General features: G+C 52.9%; 2 protein-coding genes across 3 annotated transcripts; both read left to right on the top strand.

Moving 5' to 3' along the window:
* The first annotated feature begins 2,634 nt into the window (after nt 1-2,634).
* Nucleotides 2,635-14,287, top strand: znf608 (zinc finger protein 608). The gene is made up of 9 exons (XM_086111068.1): nt 2,635-4,587; nt 5,110-5,377; nt 5,737-5,824; nt 6,973-9,286; nt 10,351-10,789; nt 11,359-11,408; nt 11,514-11,664; nt 12,178-12,234; nt 12,692-14,287. The coding sequence occupies exons 1-9, from the start codon at nt 4,549-4,551 to the stop codon at nt 12,709-12,711; spliced, it is 3,426 nt and encodes a 1,141-aa protein (XP_085967194.1). The 5' UTR covers nt 2,635-4,548; the 3' UTR covers nt 12,712-14,287.
* A 124-nt stretch (nt 14,288-14,411) lies between these two features.
* Nucleotides 14,412-25,861, top strand: cep120 (centrosomal protein 120). 2 transcript variants are annotated; one of them, XM_086111072.1, is made up of 18 exons: nt 14,412-15,554; nt 16,153-16,309; nt 16,513-16,627; nt 16,696-16,840; nt 17,437-17,597; nt 17,718-18,137; nt 18,456-18,585; nt 18,661-18,823; nt 18,919-19,068; nt 19,197-19,382; nt 19,490-19,736; nt 19,833-19,922; nt 20,208-20,300; nt 20,389-20,550; nt 21,320-21,442; nt 21,544-21,642; nt 24,594-24,739; nt 25,344-25,861. In XM_086111072.1, the coding sequence occupies exons 1-18, from the start codon at nt 15,506-15,508 to the stop codon at nt 25,540-25,542; spliced, it is 2,835 nt and encodes a 944-aa protein (XP_085967198.1). In that variant the 5' UTR covers nt 14,412-15,505; the 3' UTR covers nt 25,543-25,861. The 2 variants fall into 2 exon arrangements, with proteins under 2 accessions (XP_085967198.1, XP_085967199.1); XM_086111073.1 differs by lacking the exon at nt 14,412-15,554 and adding an exon at nt 15,587-16,053.
* The last annotated feature ends 166 nt before the right edge of the window (nt 25,862-26,027 follow it).

The following is a 26,027-nucleotide window of genomic DNA, read 5'->3' as shown; positions in this document are numbered from 1 at the left end:
AGTGTAGGACTGTCCGTGCGGCACGGTGCTCGACCGCTTAGCGCGTCCGCCTCGCAGTGCAGAGGGTTCGATTGCGGCTGCGGCCTTCCTGTGAGGAGTTTGCAGGCTCTCCCCCGGGCCCGCGTGGGTTTTCTCCGGGTACTCCGGTTTTCCTCCCACATTCTAAAAACTTGCATTGCAGGTTCATTGGCCGCTCCAAAATTGTCCCAAGGTACAAACGTATGGAATGGCATTGTGATGTTTAACTCTTCCTAACTAACCAACCGCCTGACTTGCTAACTCGCCAAGGGGGCTGACGAATGAACTGAGCAGCAGACGAAGTGACTTGAAGTCACCGAAATGACTGACTTACGTTCCAACCAACTAACTCGCCGACAAACCCTGTCACGAATTGACTGACTGACTCAATTTCAAACCAACCAGTTGACTTACAAAATAATTTACAGACCGAACAACTCACTCACTCCGAGCGACTCGCGAACAAGCCGTGGGAGTCACTCATCAACTAACTCGCCGAGTGAAGCGCTAATTAACTCATTCAGTACCAGCCAATTCTGGACCAAGTCCGAAAAGACGTTTAAAAACGTCTTTGGGAGTGAATGAGTTAAGCAACGACTGACGAAGCAGGTCACATGTGAACCGACTGAATGACCAACTAACTTACTAGCAAACCACGTAGGAACCGAGCAATCGGATGACTTGACTGGACAAAGTCGCGGACTCACTGGCTGACCTCCGAACTGACTAAGCGACAGACCGACCACTTGTCTAACTGCACAAAGGAACTCGCTGCGACGACGAACGAAATGACTTACGAACGAGCCCAATGAACTCGCTCGTTTCGTGACATGACCAACTGAAGGAACAACTTAGTTAGCGCCATACGCGCTAACTAATAAGCTGCGGCTAGAGCGAAGGAACTTGCCGTCAGACTGACGAGCCGAGCGAATGTTTGCGATGTTTAAAGTTGACATGATCAATAGGTCAGCGTGTACGTCATCAATCGCCCTCTTCCTGTCCCACTTGCCTTATCGGCCATCAGTCATTGACGACTACACACGCAGTCCCCCGACCCCCCAATTTTCAAAAACATGCACGGCAGATTCGCGGAGCTAACTAAATTGTCCCGTGGTGTGATTGTCAGTGTGACCGTTTGTTTGTCAGCGCGTGGCCCGCAATCGGCCGGCAACCTGCTCGGGGTGTACCCGAAGACGGTTGCGGGAGGCTCCGGCACACCCGCGCCGTCCCCCTTGAGGCAAAGCGGCTCAAAGGAGGGATGACAAACGCGGACCAACGCTCGCGCGAGCGCTGCCTCAAAGGTGGCTGACGTCGCAGCCCCCGCTCGTGCGTTAGTTACGCCGCAGCGACCCCCGGTGGCGGACAGAGTTTCCTGCGTGGGGTGTCCTGACACAATCTGACCATCTCGAGCTGTAAAAACATGTAAGACGGGCGAAACTGGCCATTCTAAATCCGCGTACTGTACGTGAAGAAAAAAAACAACAACAACGGCGGTGTTTCCGCTTCATCTCCGAAAACGTTCGGCAATCGCCGTCCGGGAAGCCCCCCCTTTTGAAAGAGAGAGGCCGTTTCAGCCTTCGCAGACGGCGAGATTCGCTTCCATTCGCCAGACATGTTTGCGGATCGCGTGCGATTGCGCGCTCGGGACGGCGCCGTGCCTCCGAGAGTTACGGCAGGAAGTACGACAACGCGCCCGGTCGACTATCGGTAGCGTTGCCAAGCAACGCCGCCGAATCCCGCGCCGTCCCGTTTTGTCGCGCCGGCTGTTGGCTTCCCGCCATTCGTTGTCACTCTTTGGTCCTTCCAACAAAGTTGACGTTTCGAAAAGCGTTCGTTTGAGCAAATGGAAAATGAAGGACCTGAAAGCGCCGAAAACCCGATTGGACTTTTTCCGCAGCGAAAGTCGTGAGGAATTCGGACCTTCTCCTCCTCTTTCTCCGCCTCCTCGTCGGTCTTGCTTTCTCCTCGCATCTCCCTCCTCGGCCGAGCGAGCGCGCTGCTCTGAGAGCGTCTGGGAGGGGGGCGTGGGGGGTGGGGGGTGGCGTGGGGGAGAAAAAAAAAAAGATACACATTCGAAGAAGAAGGAGGAGGAGGAGGAGGAGGAGGGGGGCCGGGGAAGCCGAAGCCGCGCACCAGGACGCCCCGCACCTGCACGACGCCATCCATCCGATCACCCCCCCCCCCCTCACCCCACCCCCGTCCTTCCCTTCCGTCCGCGGATTGCGGCTTTTCGGCGCTCGGACGGCCGCATGACGACGTCGGCCGCGCGGCCAAGAAGCACCGAGGAGGAGCCCACACGGTCAGTATGAGAGGAGGAGGAAGAAGCCTGAGCTCGGGGGGGGGGGGGGGCTGTGAAGGCCACGGCAGAGGTGAGGCTTCCTCCTCCTCGTCCTCCTCACACGACGCTGTGCTATTGTTGTTTGGCACGTGCGCGCTTTGTCTGCGAGAGGAGGCTGCGTGTCCTTCGCTCTCCTTCCACGCCGCCTTCTTCTTTGCCTCACTTGACATCCTCGCGTGACGTCACGGCTCCAAAACCACAAGAAGGCGAAGCGGGAGGACGCGCGCGAGAGACGGAAAAGGGGGGTTGGGGTGGGGGGGGGGGGGGACGTCGTTCTTTTCATTCATTGACTGAGCGAGGAAGCAAAGATGGAGGAACACGCGTGGCGGGAATGACAAGTCGCAATTCGCGCAACAACACGGGACGCGGAAGAAAATCTTTTTGGGACGGTGTCGCCGTGCCGTTCTGGGGGCCGGCTGGGTCTCCGCTACACGTGTGAGCGCGCGCGCGCGCGTGTTTGTGTGCGTGTCCGGTGCTACTGTGTTTGTTTGTGTCCAGCACAAGTTTGTCTGTGGTGTGTTGTCTGCCAGTGGCGGAGGCGGACATTTTGGGTCTTGAGGTGAAGCCGCGACGCGAATCGGGGTGGCCCAAACGGTCCCGAACGCCGACTGGTGGTCCGCGCAAAAGAAAGTTCCAGTACTGCCTGTTGTCGCAATTGTGCGGGACGTTACTCGGTTTCAAAAGAGCCGTCCGCCTCTCGGCGGCGAAAAAGGGCAAACGTCACTTCTGGATGAAATCGGTCGGAAAGGAAAGCATGGAGTGAATGCCGCAAAGGAAACTAAACAAAACGGAAATCCAAGTTGATGGCAAACCTCAGCAAAAGACAAAGAAGACCCGGACTTCTTTTGCCTTCTCCCTCACCTCCTTTCAAGCATTTTTTTTGTTTTCGCTTGTCAAAGTTGGCGGCCATCTTTCTTTTCACGGAGCCCGGCGGGTAAAGCGAGCCTCGAAATTCAAAAACCGCATGACTCAACTTGTGTTTGGTGTCTGCAGGGCAGAGGCGGAACGCTTGAGCCTCTTTTGCCGCTGCGTCCTCCGTCCGCAACCCGGGTCCCCTTCCGTCATCGTCCTCCGTCCGTCCTCGTCCTTCATTTCAGACTTCCAAAGAGTTTTGACCAGTAGAGGTTTCAAACTAGGGCTTAGGGGGTTTAAGGCGATCACGCAAAACCCGAACCAGACACGGCAAGGGTGCCGTCACCGGTCCGGGAACGTTGCGGAAGCCGTACTCGGCTGCGCTGCCGGCTCCTCCCGCGGTCGGTTGCGCTCGTCCGTCCATGAAATGGCTCCGTGTGGAAACGGCGGAACAACAATTGCGCAAGGTCCACGGCGAACCGCGTTTGTCCATCATCTCATCTGTCGCCGGCTTGACGGGGGGCGGCCGAGGGGAGCGCTCGGCGGTGGCCGCGGCCACCTTTGGCCACCACGTAGCTCCGCCCCGTGGCGTCCGGCGTTTTTCGTTTTTTTCCGTTGCCTCCACGTGTGTGTTGCGTTCGGCGGCGCGTCGTGCCGGTGTCGTGGTTTTATTGCGGGTGCGTTCCAGCGGGAATCTCGGATCTGCTCTGATGATTGTGTGTTGTGACCGACGAGGCCTTTGCGTGGAGACCGTTGCGATTGTGCCCCGATGGCGGCGGGGTTGCGCGTTTCCCGTTGTGCCATCGTGACCCTCATTAAGATGGCGTTCTACTCTTGTTTCGTGTTCTGCTCATCGCGTTAGCGTCGTCTTGATTGCGCACGCGTTTGAGGAGCTATTCCGTCGTCCCTTTTAATGCCTTCAAAGTCATTTTCACTTCCCATACCCACGAGGGGTTGAACGCGGCTATAGAGGGAATACGCAAGAAAACACACGCGCACACGCACACGCACTCGCACGTCTGGTGTGTGACAATGAAAAGGAAGATGATGGCGGAACAAAAGGGAATGTCAGGACACCGCGCGGGGGGGGGGGGGGGGGGGAAGAAGGGAGGATGAGGAAGAGGAGGATTTGGGGCGCTGGGAGTGGGAAGAGGTTGATTGACGGGACGGGAAAGGCGATGAACGCAAACCGCAAGTGGATGAGAAATACATCGCTGAGCTATTATGTTGCTATGGTTACCGGGGCGGTGGGAATCATGACATTCCGATAACAAGCATTTGTAAACAGATCAACGGCGATAGGCGACGATCCTTTTCGATGAATCTCTTCACCATTTCAAATGGGCACTTTCCGAGAAAATCACGATGCCCCGTCAACGGTGATATTATTATTTTAACACTTAAATATCGCCAAATGTTGACATCGCAATGCTTGCCCGCACTCAGATATTGTGACGTTTTGATGTCATGGTCACCGATGTCGCAGTATTTTTCAATTGAGAATACTTTTAAACAGTCATTTGCCTAAACGATATTTTTTCGGTTATCACGATACAACGCTACCAGCACTACATTTTGATATCATGATATTTGGATACCACTATATTTGCTCTCATGATTTGGAATGTCACAGTGATTTGATATCATAATATTTTGCTCCAAGATACTTTTATACCTCGATAATTTGGTACCACGATGCTTTATATATTGCAATACACCGCCATGTTTTGATACATTTTCATGCTTGCGATGCAACCTTGATAGCATTTTTACATTGTGATATGATGATCTTGATATTAGGTCTCCATACAAGCCCGGAAACATGAAAAATGATGGTCGACTGTCGTGAGTGACCCAGTACTTTTGTCGAAACATCATGCATATGTTGCTGTGGCCTGCAGGTGGAGTCCATGTTCACTCCACCTGGCGGGGCCCCCACTCCGGGCCAAGCAGGGCCTGCCGGACCATCGCTGCCTTTGTCCACCACTTCCTTTGCACCTGCTTTGGCCCCGCCCAGTTGTAACGCCGTGAGGACGCGCTCCGTCGGCACCAACACGCAGGAAGTGGTCCCTCCGTCCATGCCCAACTCGGACGCCGACTTCTTGGGGCCCTGCCAGCCGGGTACCAGCGTCAACCTGGAGGGCATCGTGTGGCACGAGACCCAAGAAGGTGAGGCAACCCGTGCAACATCTGCGCTTGGAGACTGTTAATCAATCTATCAAACTTTATTTATATAGCACTCTTCATACATCACACTCTTTGAGCTCACAATACATTTTTGACATCCTTTCTTGTCACTATAAATTGATATCATGACCTTTTGATACCACAATAGCACAACAGCTTCATCTCATGGTTTGATATCACGATATCTTGATTCCTCGATTTCATGATCCTTTGTTATGATGACATTTCATATGGATGTACTTTGATATTTTATATCAATATCCTTTGATCTGACCATAATTTGATATCATGATACTTTCATATTGCAAAACTGTGTGTGTGTGTGTGTGTGTGTGTGTCAGGCGTGTTGGTGGTCAACGTGACGTGGAGGAAGAGAACCTATGTGGGAACACTGTTGGACTGCACCAAACTCGACTGGGCTCCTCCCAGGTGATGATGTCACATGTTTGTCAAAATGAGGTCAATGATTTTTAAAAATGGTCTCCCAATACTTTTGTCCAAACTTCATGATCTGTTCTTTTAATTGCACGTGTCAGTTTTGTTCAGAGTCAATATTTTCTTTCTTTTCAGGTGTCCCTTTATTTAATTTACGCTCCAATACCTTTGGCCAAAATGCCGCTCCCCCCCCCCCCCATTCCTTTTTCATTTCCTGTAGGTGTCCACATCCTATTGTCCAGACATCACTTTCCTTTGGTGTACCAATACTTTTGTCCAAAGTCCACACTAATTAATCTATATAATTGCCTTTTATTTGCGTTGACTGTGAGAAAGGTTAGTGTCTGATCTCAATTGTCACTGGTTGGTTGCTGCCGCCGGTCGGTAGCTGTTGCCATGGCGATGACAAATTCATCCGTGGTCTGAATTGCTTTGTGGACGTGCGGCACATAAATAGCATTACAACTCCACTTTGGTGATTGACGAGCACAATTAAAGTCGAGCGCAATGTCGATGAAAACAAACAACACCGAGATAGGATGACACCGGTCGGCTGAACAACAGTTTCTGCTTCTGTAGGTAGGTCGGAAGGGGAGGAGTTTGTTGGTAGGTAGTTCTGGCAGCTGGTCAAAAAAAAAAACTTGGGAGTTAACTATTTTTTCCACTTTTGGTTTGGTCAGTAGGAAAAGTCGTTGGGTCGTATTGTACTGTAGGTAGCTACTGTAAGCCTGTAATCATCTGGGGAGTATCGAGAGGGTGGGTAGGTAGGTAGGTTAGGGGCATGGGTTGTATTGGTAGCAGGTGGTGTAGTAAGGAAGGTTGGAAGGAAGGTAGGTCACGGTTGCATTGGTAGGAGCTGTTAAGTAGGTAGATAGATAATGCCTCCTAGATTAGGAGGCTGTCGGTAGCTAGGTAAGTATGAAGGGGTTGGATAGGTTGGAGTTTGTAGAGAGGTACAATGTAGGTAGGTAGGAGTTGGGTAGTTACGTAAGTAGGAAGCTACATTTTGGTAGAGAGGTAAACTGGTTGGTAGGAGTTGTCTAAATATGTAGCTTGAATGTGTAAAAATGGGTAGGTAGGTAGATATTATATGTAGGTAGTTGTTTGCATCGGTCTAAAATAATATGCTCCTGTTTCTTCAGGTTCTGCGAGTCTCCGTCCAGCGACCCAGAGATGGCAGGCGGGCGCGGCCGGGGGAAAAGGTTGCGTCTTGCTTTAGCAGAGCGACCCTGCGGGGATGCGCCGCCGCCGGTCAAAGTGCGAGGCCTGCCGCAACACCGTAGCCGGGGCGGGGGCGGCATGGCAGCCTCGTCGGTGCACAGCAAAGGTCGGCGTGGAAGCCTAAAACTCCTCGCCACCTGCAGAGCTTCTCCGCCGTTCTTCACCACCGAGGAAAGCAAACCTTCCGACCGAGCCTCCGTCCTCCCATCCGGCAAGCGGAAGAACAAACCGCCCGCTGACTTGGACCTCAGTCTCGTTTCCTCGGCGGACATTAAAAACGGGAATGGGAAGAGGATTCGAGCCAAATCCCGCAGCGCCCCGTGTACACCGCAGGGCAAGTCAGACCCCTCCTTCCTGGACCCAGGGGGTGGTTGCGCCTCCTCACCTCCACAGATCCTCATCGACTGCCCTCACCCCAACTGCACAAAGCGCTACAAGCACATCAATGGCCTGCGCTACCACCAGACGCATGCCCACCTGGAGGCAGAGGAGCAGAGGAATCCCGACACCGAGGAGCGACTGTCAGAGTGCGAGGACGCCATCTATGACCTTGCGGAGTCCAACAACAATGGCACTGCTGCCAACCCCTCGTCCAAAAAAGCCGCCCCGTTGTACAAGGTGACGACGGTGGGCTCGCCCAAGAACCGGCGGCTTCTCCTCAGCACCAAAACCAGAAGGAGCTCCCTACTGAAGGACGGCCTGATGGACGACCTCAGCAACCTCCCCATCATCTCCAATATGACGGTGGTTCTGGAGAACTGCATGGTGCCAGACCGTAGCACCACCGTGGAGATGCCCAAGCTGGAAGCCGAAGGTCTGATCGACAAGAAGATCCTCTCTGATAAGAACAAAAAAGCCAATGGTAAGGTAGATAAGCTATCCAAGTCGCGGGCCAACCGGCTAATTGCTCCAGCCCCCACGCCACCGAAGCTTGTCGCCATACCCGCTGCGGCGTATCCGATGGACAGTGTCCCCTCACAGCAGCCTTCCCCCGTGGCGGCTGTTGGCCTAACAAGCAAGAACTCGTCCTTGAAACCGATCAAGCCCAAGCTCAGCGCAGTCGTTCAACCCAGCCTGGTCAAAGCCACACTGCTGACCTGCAAAGAGACCCGCAAGAAAGAGAAGCGACGACTCAAGGACAAGCACAACCGCGACACGACCGCTCGGACGGCAAACGGTGACACCATTAAGGTGGAAGACGGTGCTTCTAAAATGGCCACCAAGGAGATCCCAGGTAGCCTCCTGAAGGAGCACCTGAGCAAGCAGGACGTGACTAATGGGCACAGCGAGAGCCAGGAAAGCAGAATGGCGAGTATCCGCGCCGAGGCCGACAAGGTCTACACCTTCACAGACAATGCCCCCAGCCCCTCCATAGGAAGTTCATCGCGACTTGATGCCCCCAGCGGTTGTCTGCTGTTGGGGGACAGCAACGACAACAGCCCCGCCTATTCCGACATCTCGGATGCGGGAGATGATGGCGTGTCCTCCGAAAATCGTCTGGATGGGCTCAGATCCAAGTCTGGCTCCTCCGTATCGTCTGAAGTCAACTTTAATGGTAACCATAGCAGCGCCAGGAAGACGCCGCCCACGGTGCCCGCCCCGCCTTCCACTAAAGAGCCCCTGTCCCCGTACTACCACAGCTTTGAGCCATACTACCTGCCGGGTTGCGTGAAGGCGGACAGGCAGAACATATACCACAAAATTTCCTCTCATGATTCAAAAAGTAAAGATCGAAAGGAGGAGGCTCACGGTGATGTCGACTTTACGGACTGTAAGAAAGGTGACGGGCCGGTTGCACCTTCTCAACTGCAGCTTGCCATGAGTCAGACCCAGACCGCCTTAGCCCAGTCGCTGTATTATGGACAGTACTCACGAGGACTTTACCTGGACCAGAAACTCCTAATGGCCTCTAAATGCTGCGAGCTAAAGCAGCGTGCAGAGCGGGGGCCAGCCGGGCGAGATAGTGACGGGGACATCAGACACACCGGCGGTGCTAAAGGTCCAGAAGGTGCTAAAGCCTGCTGTCCCAAAGCCATCCTGTCCTACTTGGAGGAGAGGGGGGAAAGAGGGCTGGCTTTGAAGGTGGACCAGCACCATGTCTCGACCAAAGACTGTGAGGACATCAAGTCACCTTCCTCCTCCTCCTCCTCCTCGTCCTCCTCCTCCTCTTCATCCTCATCGCACCACAACCCCAACACTCAGACAGATCTGGACTCAAACGTTTCCTATTCCAGCGTAAGTTTTTCCCTCTGTCTCTAACCGCCGTCCATACTGTTGTGCTTTCATGAACAATCGTTCATTCGATGTGTACAGACGCTCACGCCCAAGCTTGAGACCGACTAACTCGGCCGTTGTTTTGTTGCACGTGTCGTGTGATCACGGGTAAATGTCAATGGGCAACTTTTCCACGTGTTGCCATGTGCTGCCTGCACAGATTCTTAAGCGTCCCTTTGGACGTGCCAATGGGCACCCGCCATCATCCTCCTTGCGGTCAAAGCGCCTGACAGGTGGTCTCTGATCACGCAGTGTTTCCTCCATAGATCATTTCGAACAGTTTGTCGGGAATAAATGCCAGGGTACTTCCAGATGGCGGACAAATGAGTGGCTACCGCTGACCTGATCTAACGTAAAAACAGCAAAACCTGTGGGGGAGGTGATAAATACAGTGGATAACACAACTGTTTAAAGGATAACGACAAATAGGTCATCATACCAGAGTTCATCACTAGACAGCCTTGACTTGGCCAGACCTTCCTTGATCCTACGTCTGTATTTACACCACGTCCATGTTTGATGAAGTATAAGTTACAGATGCTGTTCCGTCTCGCCTTCTGGCACTTTACCTCGACAAACGTCTTTTGGCCGAGGCTTCACAGATTCAAACCAGAGCAATAAACCAGAAGGAAAAATCAAATCATCACCGAAACCATTTCCCCTGTTTTCCTAAAGGCTCTGCTTTGATCAAATGACACACAGTACACGGTTTTGTTTTGTTTTTGTTGTTTTTTTTTTTGTACTCGTGGCGCTGTCGAAGCTATTGCCGCCTGGAAGTACGGGTGACATTATCATGAAAAGGTCTATAGTGGTCATTCAGCAGAGGCGGGCAGAAAACCAGAGGTGCCAAAATCAGATCGTGATCCAAAAAACATAGATTTCTGTCTGACCTTGATGAAGGTCTTTGGTATTTGGTTCGGCTCCTGGACAAACATGTGGACTGACCTCAAATGACTCCCGCCCACCATTGTTAAAGCAGACTTATAGCCTGGCACCAGCACCAACACTTGTCCCCATCAATTTAGCCCCCAGACGGCTCCCTGTGGCCCCACCGCCTGGCTCACAGCAAATTCTCAGAGCTGCAGAGTCCTCTCGGCGAGGCGGCCGATGAGGGGGACACGGAGAGGTCAAAGGAGTGGGGGAGTACTACCGAGTCAGCCGGGCCCAAAGTGACCTCAGCGGGAGGAGGCATCGCTCGCGATGCTAAAAAAGTCCACGGACCGCTCAACCTGCCACCCGCCGCTGACCCGGACGACTCCGATGGCCTGGATGGGCTACAGGAGGAACCAATGAGGATCCTGTTGGGGGAGTCTCAAAGTGCACGTGCGGCGGTGTCCCCTCCAATGACCCCCCAGAAGCCCTACATGTACCAGCACTGCTCGTACCCGCCCTACCTGGCTATGTGTGAGAGCGGCGGGAGTTCCTATAGGGGGCCGTCACCCACCCTAGTCCACAACTACCCAGGTAAGGAACAAAACCGGACACGTCTGTCCATTTTCTTTCCGACCCAACTTGACCATTTTTCTGGCATCCGAGGTCATGTCAAATGTATAATAAGAGCCAAGACGGTCAGCCTGAAGAGTTTAGTTCCCAGCGCTCGTTTTCTCCAACCCCGTTCTTGCTCTACTGTGTCAAAGACGCCGAGATCAAATTAGGGGTTGAAGTTGATCTGACTTCGAAGGTAGGATGCAACGGTGTCAGTATTGCAGCTGTGTGAAAGGGAATTTTGGAAGTTCGGGACTGGGACCGGGATTGCGGTTTCAAGTTGTAACACCTGATACTTATTTCTGAGGTCGCTGATTCGTCTGAAAGACACCGACACCAAATTGGGGATGGTCGAGTCTTGATTTTCCCGGCTTCCGAGGTGGTATCTCTGGTGTAACAGAGGCAGAAATGTTGGCCGTGAGAAATGGAAAAGCTCGCCTGTGTCATGTTAACCACACAACACTTCACCAGTGGTGGCAGTCCTGTGTGAAAGGCATGATCCATTTTGGGGGGGGATGTGTACTGAACCTTGATATGCGTCCCCGAAGGCTTCCACTACCCTTTGTACGGCAAGACGGCGGGCCGGGAGGAGTCTGAGGTAAGATGTTTTTTTTAAATTTATTTTTTATTTTTTTAAGACGGTCATGGCAAAAATGAGAGAATATAAATGGATGTATATGTGTGTGTGTGTGTGTGCGCCTAGCCGAACGAAAAAGGTTCCCACGAGGCGGAGCGCGAAGTGGACCAAAGCGACCGAGGCCACACGACGTTGGGCCGACACCTGCACACACACCATCACACGCACCTGGGACTCGCGTACAACCTGGTGGCGGGACAGTACGACATCTACCCGGGTAGGCGCAGCACAACACAACGAAATACACGTCAATACGCAACATTCAACAAGTAAGTACACGCCACACTAGGTCGGGTTGCCACCTTGCAGATCTGACTGAGCGACAGAAAAGGTTCTCCGGCAAACTTGGCATTTTGCCACTGACGCCGCCAAGCCAAGTGTTTGCGCAGAACAGAGGAGAACACGAGGCAACCTTTCAGCACGCAACACAAAGCACAACAAAAACACCACACACAACGCTAATAAAGAAGTGTCACAACCCACAATGCAACACACACGCTAAGTATTACACTTAGGATAGTCGCGAGGCTGACCGTCATGCTGCATATCATTAGCGTTGCCAACGCGCTGACGACGGCGTTGAAATATTTGACGGATAATACTGTTTACATAGGTGGGAAATGGAAAGTGATACTATTTTGTGCTGCGCTGTGATCGGTTGATCTCCGTTTCGTGGGTGTAGCTTAGCAATTTTACAGTAAGATTTACTTGCTGCCATTTTGTGTTAAAGGTTTAAGCTCCAGGTCGCTGGTGCCTGGTCCACAGGTGGCAGGACGAACTGCGGCCGGTACGTTTCGCACACGCACACCTTCATCAATTGATCATTGTTTAATTATTAATCATTAGCTCTTAGCGCTGGCTAATGATGATTTGACCATAATTACTCCACGGTTGTTAGCATGTTGAACAAAATGCTGATGTACGCAGTGTTGTATAAATCATTTGTTGACCAAAATGCTAAATGTGCTCCCAAGGAAATCCTCATTGCTCCGATGGTCAAATAAACTAGGGATCGTGTGTTCATCTTCTTCACATTAATAAAGCTGTTTTTTATGGCTATTGTGACATATCGATGCTGGTTTCAGTAACCCGCCGACTGTATGTTGTTTCCTCTTTTGTCAATTCATGTGCGAGTGAGAGCTCGTGTACATAAAAAAATACAATAAAATAAAACCTACGTTGAGTGTATGCGCTCGTAATATATCTGTTGGATTATATAACATATCCTTGTCATGTTTCCACAGAGAGCGAAATGAAGAAGTAGTGACTTGGCAGAAGGAGAAAAAAAAAACAACAAGTATCATTTCTTACTAGCGCCACCTACAGTACGTACATTGTTTCGTACCACACCGGAAGTGGACTTTGGAGAAGGACAAGTGTATAGCGGTGTTTGGAAACGCACATTATTGTTCTGACTGAATGTACTGATGATGAAGATGATGACAATTATGCTCCGTTTGTATCGCTAACCGCTAACTCTACGTGTTGATTATATCGTCCTGCCGTATGTGAGCGTAGCCCTTCTCCTTCGCCCCGCTGTACATAGCGTTTCATAGTCATGCGCTCATTAGCGTGCACTCACCGCCACTGGATGTGCGGGAGGAGGGGGCGGGGCTTCCAGGGGATGCTGCGTTCAACAAAAGGGGGAATACTGATTTCCTATTACGAAAAGTGAGCTAATTGAGCGAGGTGGCGTTATGTCACGTTACAAAACAATGCCGATAGTATTTGGAAGAAAAAAAAAACGATGTATTTGAATTTACCTGACAAATAGAGGTCCTCACACCTCGGTGAGGCCTCGCCACTGCACTTCCAACCGTGCGGTACTTTGAATAAAGCAGTTCACTGGTACGGATTGCGTTAAATGTGACATTTCCGACTTCCCGGCAGCCCGTGAACGCACCATTAGATAGCGTCAGCATCCAAGAGTAGAGTAAAATAAGCTTTTATAAGTAACTTCGGTGTATCTTATGCCCATAAACAAGGGATCTTTTTTTTTTCCAGAGCGACATATTCCACCATAGTTTCAGCAAAGCTCCTGACGCCCATGGAGGAGTGTGCCCGCGATGAGCGTGCTCGGGAAGGTCCAACAAATGATCGACAATTTGTCGGTCACGCATTCTGATTGGTTGTTTTTCTTCGGCCGGTGTGGTTTCTTGCAAATCAAATTAGAGCTGAGTGAAATGTTCGGCCTCAGGACTGCATTTATAACGGCACATCTCGAGCAAAAGCGGCACACCTGAACTGGGACTCCCACAATCTTTTGCTGTTGCCCTAATCCCCCCCCCCCCCCAACCCCAACCCTAATGTGCACCCACCTCTTCCTCCAGTGAACTACCTGAGCCTGTGATGCTGGATTTCAAGTGGCCAATAGTGATATGAAATATAGGATGTGGTGCTGCTCTTCGACTTGAGCCCCCCCCCCACCCCTCTCCCTTTGCAGCCATACTCTCACGTCAATGATAATCTTTAAAAAGTAGCAAAATGTAATGAATCCAACTTGAAATGATCATGTCATGTGTTATGATGTTATGTGTCCTCCAGCAACAGCTCTGCCTCACTCCATGCAAACGACATACGTAGAAACTATGTCGTAATAATACATAACGGTACATACATGCTACTTGAACATGGTGATACGATGTCTGTTTACAAAATGCTACCACGGGGCACTGTTGTCGTCGTCATCCAGTGGCCGTGGTGTATCCAATGAATATAAATTCATATATTATAATTAATATTGCTCTGAAATCAACATAGAACCTGCTGTTGCTTTTTTTATACTGTATATGCCTTAATTCATATGTTTGGCAATCACGATTAAAGGATGTTTATGTGTGTGTGTGTGTGTGTGTGTGTGCGTGTATATATATATATATATATATATATATATATATATATATATATATATATGAAGAGAGAGAGAGAGAGGAGTGTTTTTTTCTACTCAAAGCATCTTAATCAAATTTGCGGATTTTTGCTTGCATCTCATCTAATTACAATAGTTATTGTTGTAATTGTTTCCAATGTTTAATTTTAGGATCCTGCAATTGGCTGGCAAACGTTCAGGGTTCAACGTTCATATTACAATATGTTCAAATGTTTTTACAAATCCAATACATCCTGTCAAATGTAAAATATCAACCAAATGAAAATGTCCTACATGGAAAAAATACTTCAGCAACATTCATTCAGTCATAATCCGAACCGCTTTTTCCTCACGAGGGATGCCGGCATGCCGGAGCCTCTCCCGGCTGTCTTCAGGCAGTAGGTGCAGGACACACTCAATTTGGTTGACGGGCAATCGCAAGGCACACATAGACAAGCAACCATTCACACTCACAGTCACACCTCTGGCCAATTTAGAGCGTTCAAACAACCTACCGTGCTTGTTTTTGGAAAGTGGGACGAAACCGAAGTACCCAAAGGTAACCCACGTAGGCACAGGGAGATCATGCCAACGCCACACCGGAAGGCCGGACGCCGGAATCGAACCTTTGACCTCCACACTGTGAGGCGGGCGTGCTAACCGGTCGATTCTTGTGTCGCCTATAGTAACTTTTTTTTTCTATTATGTTTGTTATATATTTGTATTTATTGTTACTTTTATAAGTCTTATTATTAACATTATTAAATCATGATTTTCAAACTTATAATGACTTAAAAACGACAAAAATAGCGTAAAAATATTTCAAGAAATAAATACATGTAAAAGAACAACTTTGTTAAATGTCTGACACATGTATGTGTATCATCGTAATATTATGTCTGCAGTTCCAACGCCAACCAGTTGAGGTCAACCTATCCCCGAGAGGCTCCACATCTAACTTCCGTCTCCAAAACCAAAAGGAGTGGCGCCAAAGCTTGACAACAAAGCGGCTTTTCCCTATTTGCAACGGGCGATCCCGAGAAGTTTTCTTTTCTTCACAAATCTCATCCTCAACGAGTTGTCCCCCCCCCCCACCCCGTTTTTTTCACACTCCCCTCGACAAATGCGGACTTTATAACGACAAAGTCTCGCGAGTGTTCCCAATCCTTCTGCCCGTCCAGATGTCAACATGGCTCGGAAGAGCGAGCAACTTCTCATCGTGTTATCCATCCTGGAAGGTGAGCGAGCGTCAATTGTCAGCGCCACTCCAACACTAACATTTGGAACCTGTTAAGGCACTTTTATCTTCTTCTTTTCTTGGTTTTGTATTAGTCGTGCGTCCTTCCTCGCGCGTTGCTTTAGCAAGCTAACGCGGCACAGCTAATAACTTGTTTCGAGTGTCAAAACTCTCATCCTAAAAATAAAATAAAAAACACGACGGACGGCAATTTATTACGACAAATATGAATATCGGCAGGACAATAAAGTTACAGTAATTTTAAAATTTTCACCAAAACCGCTGTCACCAGAATGAAATGGGTGGGGAAAAAAAGGAACACAACGGTCTTTAAATCGTCAATATGTTAAGACTTAAGAGAGTTACACCATTTTCAATAAATGACACGAATTTGTTAATATTCAATTAGTTAGACGCAATTGAGTTGACATATCCCTTTGTTGGCGCGGACAACTGGCTTCTCCCGGTGGACGGCTCTCCTGCGTCTCCCCCCATTTCAGGTTTGGCAACACACAATTGGGCAATGTGCTCTGTCATGGTCTTCGTCACGGTAAAAATTGGATTGGAACTTGTAACCGTAATTTGGACGTTGCGGACAGGTCGCGACTTCCCCAAGTGCCCTCGGCTCAGCCTGGAGGTTCAGGCGAGCTTCGACGGCGAGCAGCTCACCACCGACCCTGTGGAGCACCTGGACCAGCCGCGCTTCAGTACCGAGCTGGCCTGGGAGCTGGACCGCAAGATGCTGCACCAGCACAGGTGTGTGTGTGTTGGTGTCATGATTTGGTCTTGGGGGGGAAAATGGACTTGGTTGGAGGTCGAGATTGATGAGGAACAGGGTCGAGAATGAAATGGAGTCAGACGCCAGATTAAAGGCCTGATCTGAAACTGACAGTATATTGTGATGGAGACGTGACGGTCTGACGCCATAACGCCGTGACTAATCCCGTGAGCGTGTGCAGACTGCAGAGGACCCCCATCAAGATCCAGTGCTTCGCCGTGGACTCCAGCAGCGACAGCAGGGACAACGTGGGCTACATCGTGCTGGACCTCAGATCCGTTCAGGAAGTCCCGCAGGTCCGTCAATCGCCGTGGCGACCCGTCACCGCGCCCCGTCGCCCCCTTTGACGTCGGTTTCGCCGCAGGACCCTCGCTGGCACACGCTGCTGAGCAGCAAGTACACCAAGAAGAAGCCGTCGCTGCTCCTCAGCATGGTGCTGGAGAACGACGGCAAGGCCACGCCGCCGCCGACCGCTCCCCGAGCGCCCCGAGACAAGAAGGCTGTAAAAGGTGCTACTTCCTGTTTGTTGTCTTTTGTTAAGCCACGTCCCTCTTTTCTGTCCTGAAACGTCATTTTCGCTTTTGTGCGTGAAACGCCTTCAAGTGTGTATCCACTTGAAAAGGATGATGAAGGCGCCGTCGTGTGGCGTCTTTGTGCCAAGGAACTGTGTTGTAGTGTTGAGGAGCTCCATCGAATCAACAGTAATTGTTTGCGGCACCTCATTTGGGGGGGGGGGGGGGGTCGGTTGAAATTAGGAGTGCAATGAAGGATTGTGTTCATCATTTGTTTTGGTTTCGAATTACTTTTGCTCCCCCGCCTATGGCATTTTGCGCTGTGCATTAAATTTAAGCTACACAAACTTTGACGAGACAAAATGACTCGAAATAGACAATATGCGAACCGAGAGTGGCATGAAACAACTTGAAGCACTTGCTTGAATCCAAACTTGAGGTGGAACTAGGAATTTTTCGGACGGCAGCAGGGAAGAAGGCTTAAATGGACTTTTCTAGGGACAAAAGAAGCCATGAAGGGAACCCTTTTTGTTCAAGGAACTGCAAGCGGTAAAATGCTTTTGTCATCCCGTGTCCCGTACGCGACTCCCCAGCGCCTGACTGCGGACGCCCCCCCGCCCCGCAGCCGCTCCCGGACAAGCTGGAGGCGGTCCTGGTGCCCGAGCGGGGTTACCATCAGGTGGGACCCGACAACGTCGCCGGCGACATGTTTGTGCTGTCCGTCACCGTGGCCTTTGCCGCCAAGTTGGAACAGGTGAGAAGAATCCCGCGCTTGCGGCCGGCAACTTCCTGCCGCGTAATCGTGAGTGCGGTGACCTCTGAATGGTATTTGAACTTTGCCGCACTTGTCCGTTTGGGTCGCTCGTGTTCGCAGTTAATCCCCGGCGCGCTCAAGCCGTCATCGGAGGACGCCGGCTTCTTCTTCTTCTACACGCTGCTGGGCAACGACATCACCACCGAGCCCTTCCGGAACGTCCTGGCGCCGGACTTCCGGCCCGAGCGGGCCTCCTTGCGCATCCGCAGCAGCGCCGGCGCCGTGCGCGCCTTCCTGTCTCAGCAGCCCCCCTTGCGGATCCACCTGTGCCGCGGCACGCGCTCGCTGGGCGGCGCCGAGGTGCCGCTGGCCGCGCTGGCCGGGCTCCCCGTGGACCTGCGGGAGGGGGCGGCCACCGTGGAGGGCGTGTTCCTGCTGCGGCCCCCCGCCGGCGTCGGGCCGTCGCCGCCCGCCGACTTGCAGTCCAACGTCAGCGTGGCCGTGACGCTGCGCCGCGAGGACGTCGCGCCGCAGCTGCAGGTGAGCGACGCTCGCTAACGGTCAACCGAGGTTTTATCAAGTCGAGGAAGTTCAGAAGATCGACAGCGGTGCCTTTCGATACGAATGACCTGACTGCTCGATCCTTTTTTCTTTTCTTTTTTTTAATAATAATACCGCTCCCAGGTGGAAAGAGCAGCACGATTTTCACTGAATTGAAGCAAAAAAGGTGGCGAATTAAAATATATTTCTTGATCGTTTTTGGGCGCTGTAAAGTTTGCACAATGCAACTTTTCTTATTCCAAACACGTTTCCATTCATTTCAGTGTATGAAGACTTTGGTTGTCTTTCTGCATCCAGAATTTGCCCCTCCAGGAAGGACGCAAGACAAACTCGTTGACGGTCGTCGTGCCCTCCGCCGAGGACCAAATGGCCAGTTCCACTCCGCTCCGAAAGCCTCCTGACGTGATGCCGTCGCAGAACGGGCAAGGTCGGTCCCGCTCCATCTGCTGACCTCTCGGCGCCGCGACGCTCTGACCCCGACGCTCTGACCCCGACGCGGCAGACGCGGAGCCGAGTCAGGCCCGGGGCGACGGCGCCTCTTCCTCCGTCCTCGTCTTCGCCCCCAAAGCGTCCATCCCGCCGTGCGCGCATCGCTTCTGTTTCTCTCTGGATCTCTGCGGCCTCAGACAGACGGGACTCACGCACCCCGTGGCCGCTATCGTCAGGTGGGGGCGCCACGCCGCGCGCTTCGCAGCAGTTTCCCCTCCGATCAAGAAATACACGCTTGCGGAACGTCGCCGGTCTCGCGTGTCCCGGCCAGGTACTCGTACGAGTTCTTCGGCAGCGCGGCGCCCGTGACGACCGGCCGCCCGGTGGAGCTGCGCAGGAACGCCGACGTGTCTCCGCCGCACTCGTACTGCGCCTTTGACTTTGCCGCCGTGCCGCAGCAGCTGCAGGACACCTTCCTCAGGTCGTGACGCCACCGCGCGCGAACGCACGCGACGTCGCCAGCGAGCCGGCAGCGGTTCTGCTTCGCCGCCCTCGCGTGAGCAAAGCTGCTTTTTAGCGATCCGAATGTTTCTCCCGCGTATGCGCCAGAGTGCCTCTGGTGTTGGAGCTGTGGCACCGGGACGGCGACGGCGCCGCGGCTCTCCCGATTGGCCGAGCCTCGCTGCAGCTGTCCCGCCTGCTGGCCGCCGAGAGGAGCCGACACCCGACCGGCGTGAGGGAGGCGGCCTGGCGCCAATCTCACCGGGACCGAGTGCCCTTTTTCTCCACCCTCAGGTGCTTCCGCCACTTGACGTTCAGCGCGTCATCACCCCCCCGCCCCCACCGCGGCCCTCTGGCGGGCGTACAACTAAGCGCCGTCCGTCTTCTTCCCCGCGGGTTAGTTCCAACGAGAAAGTGGCCGAGTTGAGCTTCGTGGCCACGCTGGACGACTTCGGACTCGTGAACGCCGCCGACCTCCCCGTGTGCGATTCCGCACCGAAAGAGGAAGCGGGCGCGCTGCCGGCCGAGGCGCCGGCGCCCGCCCTGCCCGCGGGCCCGCCGCCGCCGGCCCGAGATACCGCCGAGTACCGCGCGGCCCTGGAACTGGAGATGTGGAAGGAGACTCAGGAGGATCTGTTCAATGATCAGGTCCGCATCCATTTTGTGGTCGCCTACCGTCCCAACCAGAAATTTCCGTCGCGCCGCATAAAAAGACGGACATGCGTCGTCGTTGTGCCCGCGCAGCTTCGGAGGAAGGAGTTCAGCCACATGCAGGCTCTGGCGGAGGAGTGGATGCGACGGGAGAGCGAGAGAGAAGCCTGGGTGAAGAAAAAGGTAGGGCCCACGCATTCCAGTGTCGCGAGTCACGGCAAAAAAAGAAAGAAAGAAATAAAGTCAAACCACTCGCAACTCCGGCGGTCCGAACTTTGGACATCTGGGAACGGAAAGGTGACGGGACAGACGCCGTCTGGAGAGTCGTTCACGCCTTCCCCGCTCCCTCGTCCTTTTCGTCACTCGCATGTTATTATTGAACTAAGTTCATGATGTCATCAGCACCAAACGATTTTGGGGAGCCAAACAAAAAAACCCCACATCTCATCGTGACTTGGTGTGCCGTAGGAAATGGAGTGCAGTCGTTTGGAGGAGCAGCTTCAGAAGACTCTGTCCGATCTGGAGACAAAGGAGAAAAATCTGGTGGAAGCCGAGCTGAAGGTGCTCCTTCACTCTGACGCGTCCTCGGCAATGTTTGCGACGCACCCCCCCCCCCCGTCCTCGCTGACATCTCGGCCGCCTCCTCAAGACACAAAGGCTGCAGCGGGACCTGCACGCCGAACACAAGCTGGGCCAGAAGGAAGCGCAGGAGACCGTCAAGAGGCTGCAGCTGGAGTGCGACCACCGGGTGGCGCTGGAGCGCGACAAAGTGCGCCTGATGGAGGAGGAGCGAACGCGGCTGCTCAAGCAGGTACCGCCGATACATCGCCCGTGGCAAACTCTCAAGGCCGTCGGCGTTTGGTTGCCCCCCGTCATGAAAACATAAAAATGCAGCTGCAGTGACGTCATCTGAAACGGTGACGACTGCCGTTTCCCTTCCGAACTTTGTCCTTAACTCATTCAGTACCAGCCAATTCTAGACCAAGTCTGAAAAGACGTTTAAAAGCGTCTTTGGGAGTAAATGAGTTCAGAGCCAAGAAGTGGCGCTGCCTCGCGCTCCGCTCGGTAAACAAACGCACCGCAGCTCAGCTTCTGACCAGCGGGACGTCGTGGCGAGCGCAAGGAAGCCGTCAACTTCAAACCACGTACATGCCGATCAGAGTTTTGGCCTTGGTGACACCGTAGCGATTAAATGCGCATCTAATCCAACACCCCCGCCCCCTCCCCAGGTTGCCGAGAGATTCAACCAGATGGCAGTAAAGCCTGACAGTGCTGGCCAAACTAAATAAAGCTCCTCCCTCTGACTTGGACATAGGGACCAAGATGGCGCCGAAGCCATAGCTTCAGATTAGATCGGGCTTTTGGCCTCCGCACAAAAGCAGGAAATAGGGGAGTTTTTCAGAAAATAATAGCACCACCCCCCCCAAATAAAAATGGCAAATAGTTAGATGCTTCGTGTGACCTTCAGTGCGGCCCACCAAGAAAACCAGTTTGACACCCCCAGTAGATGGTCATGTCATTATCTGGTCGTTGAGAAAGAAAATGTGCTGGGGTGGGGGGGGTGCGCACGTGTTCTTCAGATCACCGACGGCGAGAACCGCTCCAAGCAACTGGAAAAAGACTTCCATCACTTCAGGGAGCAACAGAGCGACAAGCCCCAAGCGCGCCTCCAATCCGAGATCAACATCCTGACTCTGGAGAAGGTAAGCGGGCGGGCGCGCGCCGCCGGGCGGGCCTGCGCCGCACGCCGACAAGGACGCCTGAGCGCGCGCGGCGGGTTGACTTAGCGGTTCTTGTCCACAAGGTGGAGCTGGAGAGGAAGCTGGAGGCCACCACCAAGTCCAAACTTCACTACAAGCAGCAGTGGGGACGCGCGCTGAAGGAGCTGGCTCGCTTCAAACAGGTACGACACAAGGTTTCCTTTCTTCTCGCTCCTCTGCCTGGACCTGGACACGCCCCCTTTCCCAAAGCCTCCGTCATCTCTGTCCTTCCCGCTGTCCCGCAACTCAACTTCCGCCAGGGCTCCCGGCCGCCCCCAAAATGTGATAAAACGTCCACCTCCGTCTGGAGATCTGCACCGCTGATTCCGCAACTCGCATGAACAAACTTTCCTGCCACAAGATGGCGACAACCCCCCCCCCCCCCCCCACACACACACACACACACTTCTCCCCCCTCCCGAAATCGAACCGCGACTGTGCTGGCTTTCACTGTTCCCTCCTTCCTCTCGCTCTCCATTTTTCACGTCGGACGCATTGTTTTAGTTTTGGTCATCTCGGAGCGCCGTCGCCGAGGTTGCGGCGGCAGGACGAATGTTGCTTTTCCACGCGGGAGGCGGCGGGATTGAACGCGCAGATGAAAGTCCGACCCGGAAAGCTTTTCAATCCCAAATATTGGGACAAGCGGCGCCAGTCCATCTTCCCCGAGCGCAAATATTGGGACAGTAACGAGGTCCGGCATCCATCTTGTTATTGTTCGGGCCCCCGCAGAATGTTCCCGCCGCCCGTTCTGACTTTTTAACGGCCAGAAAGTGTTGAAAGGAAACGTGTTTAGTCTTCTTTTATGGAGCTGACGGAGTGCTTGCACCAAGACCACACAAACATTCCAAAATCTTCCGCTGGCGATTTATCTTCTTCTGAGCACATTTCCTTTTTGTTTTGCCGATGAGTCGACTTCTGGGAAGGGCGCTAACGTCTCGTCGCGGAGACCGCGCGCCATCACCCGTCCTATTTCGGCGGCCATTTTCGGGTTCGACCGCCAGTGGGCCATCGGGGGGGAGCGAGGCCTTCTCTGCTGGCCCGAACGCGACCGCCAGCGTTTCCGACTTCCAAGCCGACGCGGGGCCGCCTTTGGCGTGCGCAACGCGTGACAAAAGCCGTCACGTATGAACTTGTGACTTGATGGATTCGCTTTCTGGTTTGGTCTGTGACATCGGTCAGAAAAGAGGTTGATCGTTAAGGAAAAGCAGATGTTTGCTAACGTCTCATTGACGTTTTTCCGCTCGCAGCCGTTGGTCCCGGTGGCCGATCTCAGTCCTAAAATGATGCATCGCTGCCATCTACTGGTGGTTGTGGGCCAGTCAAGTTAGCTTGAGGAAAGCCCGAAATTTCAATTGGAGCAGCGTCAGACCCGTCGATTCAAGATTAAGAAAAAAATACACAAAGTGAAAGAAAAGTGGGTTTCGTCACTATTCTTGCCTTCAGCGGGAATATTTGCTTCCTCAACCGCGCACATTTCAAATTCCTGTGGCCATTGTTCTCCCCCCACCCACCCATCTTCTGAACTTGTTCCAACCGACTTGGATGGGCGAAAACCCGTCCGTAGCGATGTAGGGCCATCAATGTATTTGGCAATCGGCACGGGATGAATTGGAGATGATGATTCCGAACGGCCGCACGTTTTGTCGCGGTACGGGCGTCGTCTCTTTGCCGTCTTAGTTGTGGTCAGCGTCGCTTCCGGTCGCCGCATCGCATCGGGAAGCTGCCATCGAAGGCACTGAAGGCGCGGCCCGCCACTTGGCTTGACCTCGGTGTCCGACAATGGGAATTAGTCCGAGGGGGGGGGGGGGGGCGGCGCCGCCGCTGTGAGATGAATGACTCGATGAGTTTTGGGAGCTTTTCTGCTGGCGGAGGACGTGACCTGGACTTGTCCTTGGCAGCGCGTCTCGCCAGCGTTTGTTATTCCAGCAATTAGCCCGAAGGCGCTGGCTAATCCAGACGGCCGCTCGCTCCCCGGGGAGCCACTTGTGTCAACACGCGTGTGCACGTGAAGCATGTTTTTCCTCCGTGCCCCGATCCCGCCGAGCTCCACTTTTCCCATCCACCGTCGGGCTGGTTTTTTTTTTTTTTTTTCCTTTCCTCTCCGCCACATGCTGAGAAACTTGCTTCTGTCCCGCCTTCACTGTCTGACTAGATCACCCCCCCCCCCTGAATATTATCAGAATATTTTTCTAAATTCAGTCCAGGCGTTTCCATTTCATGAAACCTGCAAAGTGATACAGCCGCACATCTTAATTGCGTGTTTGAGAAGATCAAAAGAAGTCGGTGATTTCTCGAAGCCGTTGGCGCGCCGCGACGTTGAGTTTGGTCAGCCAAAAGCCGACCGTGGAAGCCGACTTGACGCGTGAGGTCAAACGCCGAGGCTTTTATTAAAAGGCCGACTTTTGGAATTTATGCGTCGCGTCGGCATTCAAACGCAACGGAGCTTTTTTGTTTTTGCTTCGGTGATTAATGAGCGACTTGCCGAACGCCGAGCGAGCGAGACGACAGTTATATGGCTTGGAGGCGCACCCCCCCTCCCCATCTCGTCAGCCGGCGTGAGAATTCCTCAGCTCTCGCTGCATTTTTCTCACAGAGGTTTCCTGAAAAAAAGAAAAAAAAATTGTGTACAGTGAACCCTCGTTTATCGCAGGGATACATTCCAGACTCGCCCACAATAGATGTACACCCCCCCCCCCCCCCCGCCCCCAAAAAAGTGAATCCTACCTGATTTATGAAAAGACTCTTTTAAAGTCTTTCCTAGCGCCTGTTCTCATTCTCCCGCTGTCCAGAAAAACTCTCATGACATCACTTTGGAAATCAAGATGAAAAGGCTTCAGGAACAAAAAAAAGCGAACTGAAAGTGCGGCCGGCCTACGTTTATGAAATTAGAATTCAGTCCAGCGAAACGGTCGTTTGTTGTTATTTAGAGGTTTCTTTTCTGTCAATCGATATCACGCGTTAGCTTTCAGTCCTCAAACCTGCCTTACCCGAGCCGCTTCGTGCTCGCGGAAGATCGCCCGTCCTCGCTTGAAGCTGCTTTTGAGTCCCCTCGCCTCAAGCGCGGTCGACGGCCGCCCCGTGTTGACGTTTGCAGCGCGAGCAGGAGAACGCCGTGATGCGTCTGAAGAAGCAGCAGGCCGAGTTGGATGCCGTCCGGCTGCGCTACGTGGCGGCCGAGGAGAAGGAGGCGGTCCGGCAGGAGCGGCGGGAACTGGGAGACATCAGGAACCGCCTCAACGGGTGAGCGCAACTCGGTCCGCCTCCAGATGTTCGTACCGGCCCGGCTCGGAGCCCGCGGCCTCGCCGCGCCGTCGCGGCTCGAAAGCATCGCCGACACGGCGGCCATTTTTCTTCCGCGCACTATTTTGATCAAAGGTGGAGGTGGGAGTTCACCAGGGTTCCGTTCTGAGCCCCTTCTTATTCGCTATGGCGATGGTGTATAAAACTGCGGTGAGACCAGCCTTGCTGATTCGCTGTGGCCAAGAATCAGAAGGAAGATTTTTCTCCTTTCAAAAATTCCCTTTCCCCAAAATTCAACAGCTTCAATTCTTATGGAACAAATTCACATCCTTCCCCATTTGAAATTCACAACATTCAGTTCACCTTTTCAACTAGCCAAGAGTTCCCATTCATGCAGAATGTTCAGTGAAACCCCCCCCCCCCCCCCCCCCAAAAATATGATCATAAATTCCCGATGCCGATGACACAGTCAGCACACTTTCACATCAGCTTTCCCATCAGCTAGACGAAATGCGACCAAATAAATGTATGCTGCATGGCATAAAATAAAATAACTCCCCATTATTTCGGTCGTTTGCGACTTGTTCCTTATTTTTTCACTCAGGTTGAAGCAGCAGCAGGGCGACGTCGGCCCCGCTTCCTCGGCCCCGCTCCCCGGCGTGAGCCACAGCGCCGAGGAACACCTGAGCCGCCTTCTGGAGGAGCGCGACACGCTGCTCCGGACCGGCGTCTACGGCCACGACGACCGCATCATCGCCGAGCTGGACCGGCAGATTGGCGACGCCATGGCCGACGCCAGCTGACCGCCGGCCGCCGCGCGGGCAAGATCGGAGCGCAGCGGAAAAAGTCCCGGCGCGTTCGACGCAAAGCGTTAGCGGCCTTATGCTAAGCTAGGCTAACCCCATGTCGCGTGTCAATAATGGTGAGAGCTCTTATTTATTTCTAATGATGTGTTTGGCCGCCACGTGACTAGCTGTGAATGTGTTTTGAAAGGAGCCAGCGCAGTCGGCCGGCGCCGTAGCCCGACCCGAGACATTTTCTGATAAAACGCAAAAAGTCACTTTCTCTTCTCGATTTTTAGAATGAAATAAAAGGAGCATACCGTATGATGCTGAAATACCACTTATGTGTCTGGCCTCCCATCAAGTGTCATTCACCAAATTGTGGTGTCGCAATTTGACGCGTTCCACTCTTCTCCTGCACCGAGTTTCCGAGACATGACACGGACGCGATACTACATTAAAGCCAAAAGGTAAGCGGAGCTGCACCGCTTTTTACCAAAAAGACC

This window comes from Hippocampus guttulatus, chromosome 5 (genome assembly GCF_054856545.1).
Source record: "Hippocampus guttulatus isolate MCC_2025c chromosome 5, RoL_Hgut_1.0, whole genome shotgun sequence".
In the NCBI taxonomy this organism is placed as follows: domain Eukaryota; kingdom Metazoa; phylum Chordata; class Actinopteri; order Syngnathiformes; family Syngnathidae; genus Hippocampus; species Hippocampus guttulatus.
This window is presented reverse-complemented; position numbering and strand designations above follow the sequence as displayed.

Coding starts and splice junctions, on each gene's coding strand:
- cep120 (XM_086111072.1), top strand. CDS start 15,506: ATGGCTCGGAAGAGCGAGCAACTTCTCATCGTGTTATCCATCCTGGAA. Junction 17,598..17,717: donor TTGCCGCCAAGTTGGAACAG/GTGAGAAGAATC, acceptor TCGTGTTCGCAG/TTAATCCCCGGCGCGCTCAA. Junction 18,138..18,455: donor ACGTCGCGCCGCAGCTGCAG/GTGAGCGACGCT, acceptor TTCTGCATCCAG/AATTTGCCCCTCCAGGAAGG.
- znf608 (XM_086111068.1), top strand. CDS start 4,549: ATGGGCACTTTCCGAGAAAATCACGATGCCCCGTCAACG. Junction 5,825..6,972: donor CTCGACTGGGCTCCTCCCAG/GTGATGATGTCA, acceptor CTGTTTCTTCAG/GTTCTGCGAGTCTCCGTCCA. Junction 10,790..11,358: donor CCTAGTCCACAACTACCCAG/GTAAGGAACAAA, acceptor GCGTCCCCGAAG/GCTTCCACTACCCTTTGTAC.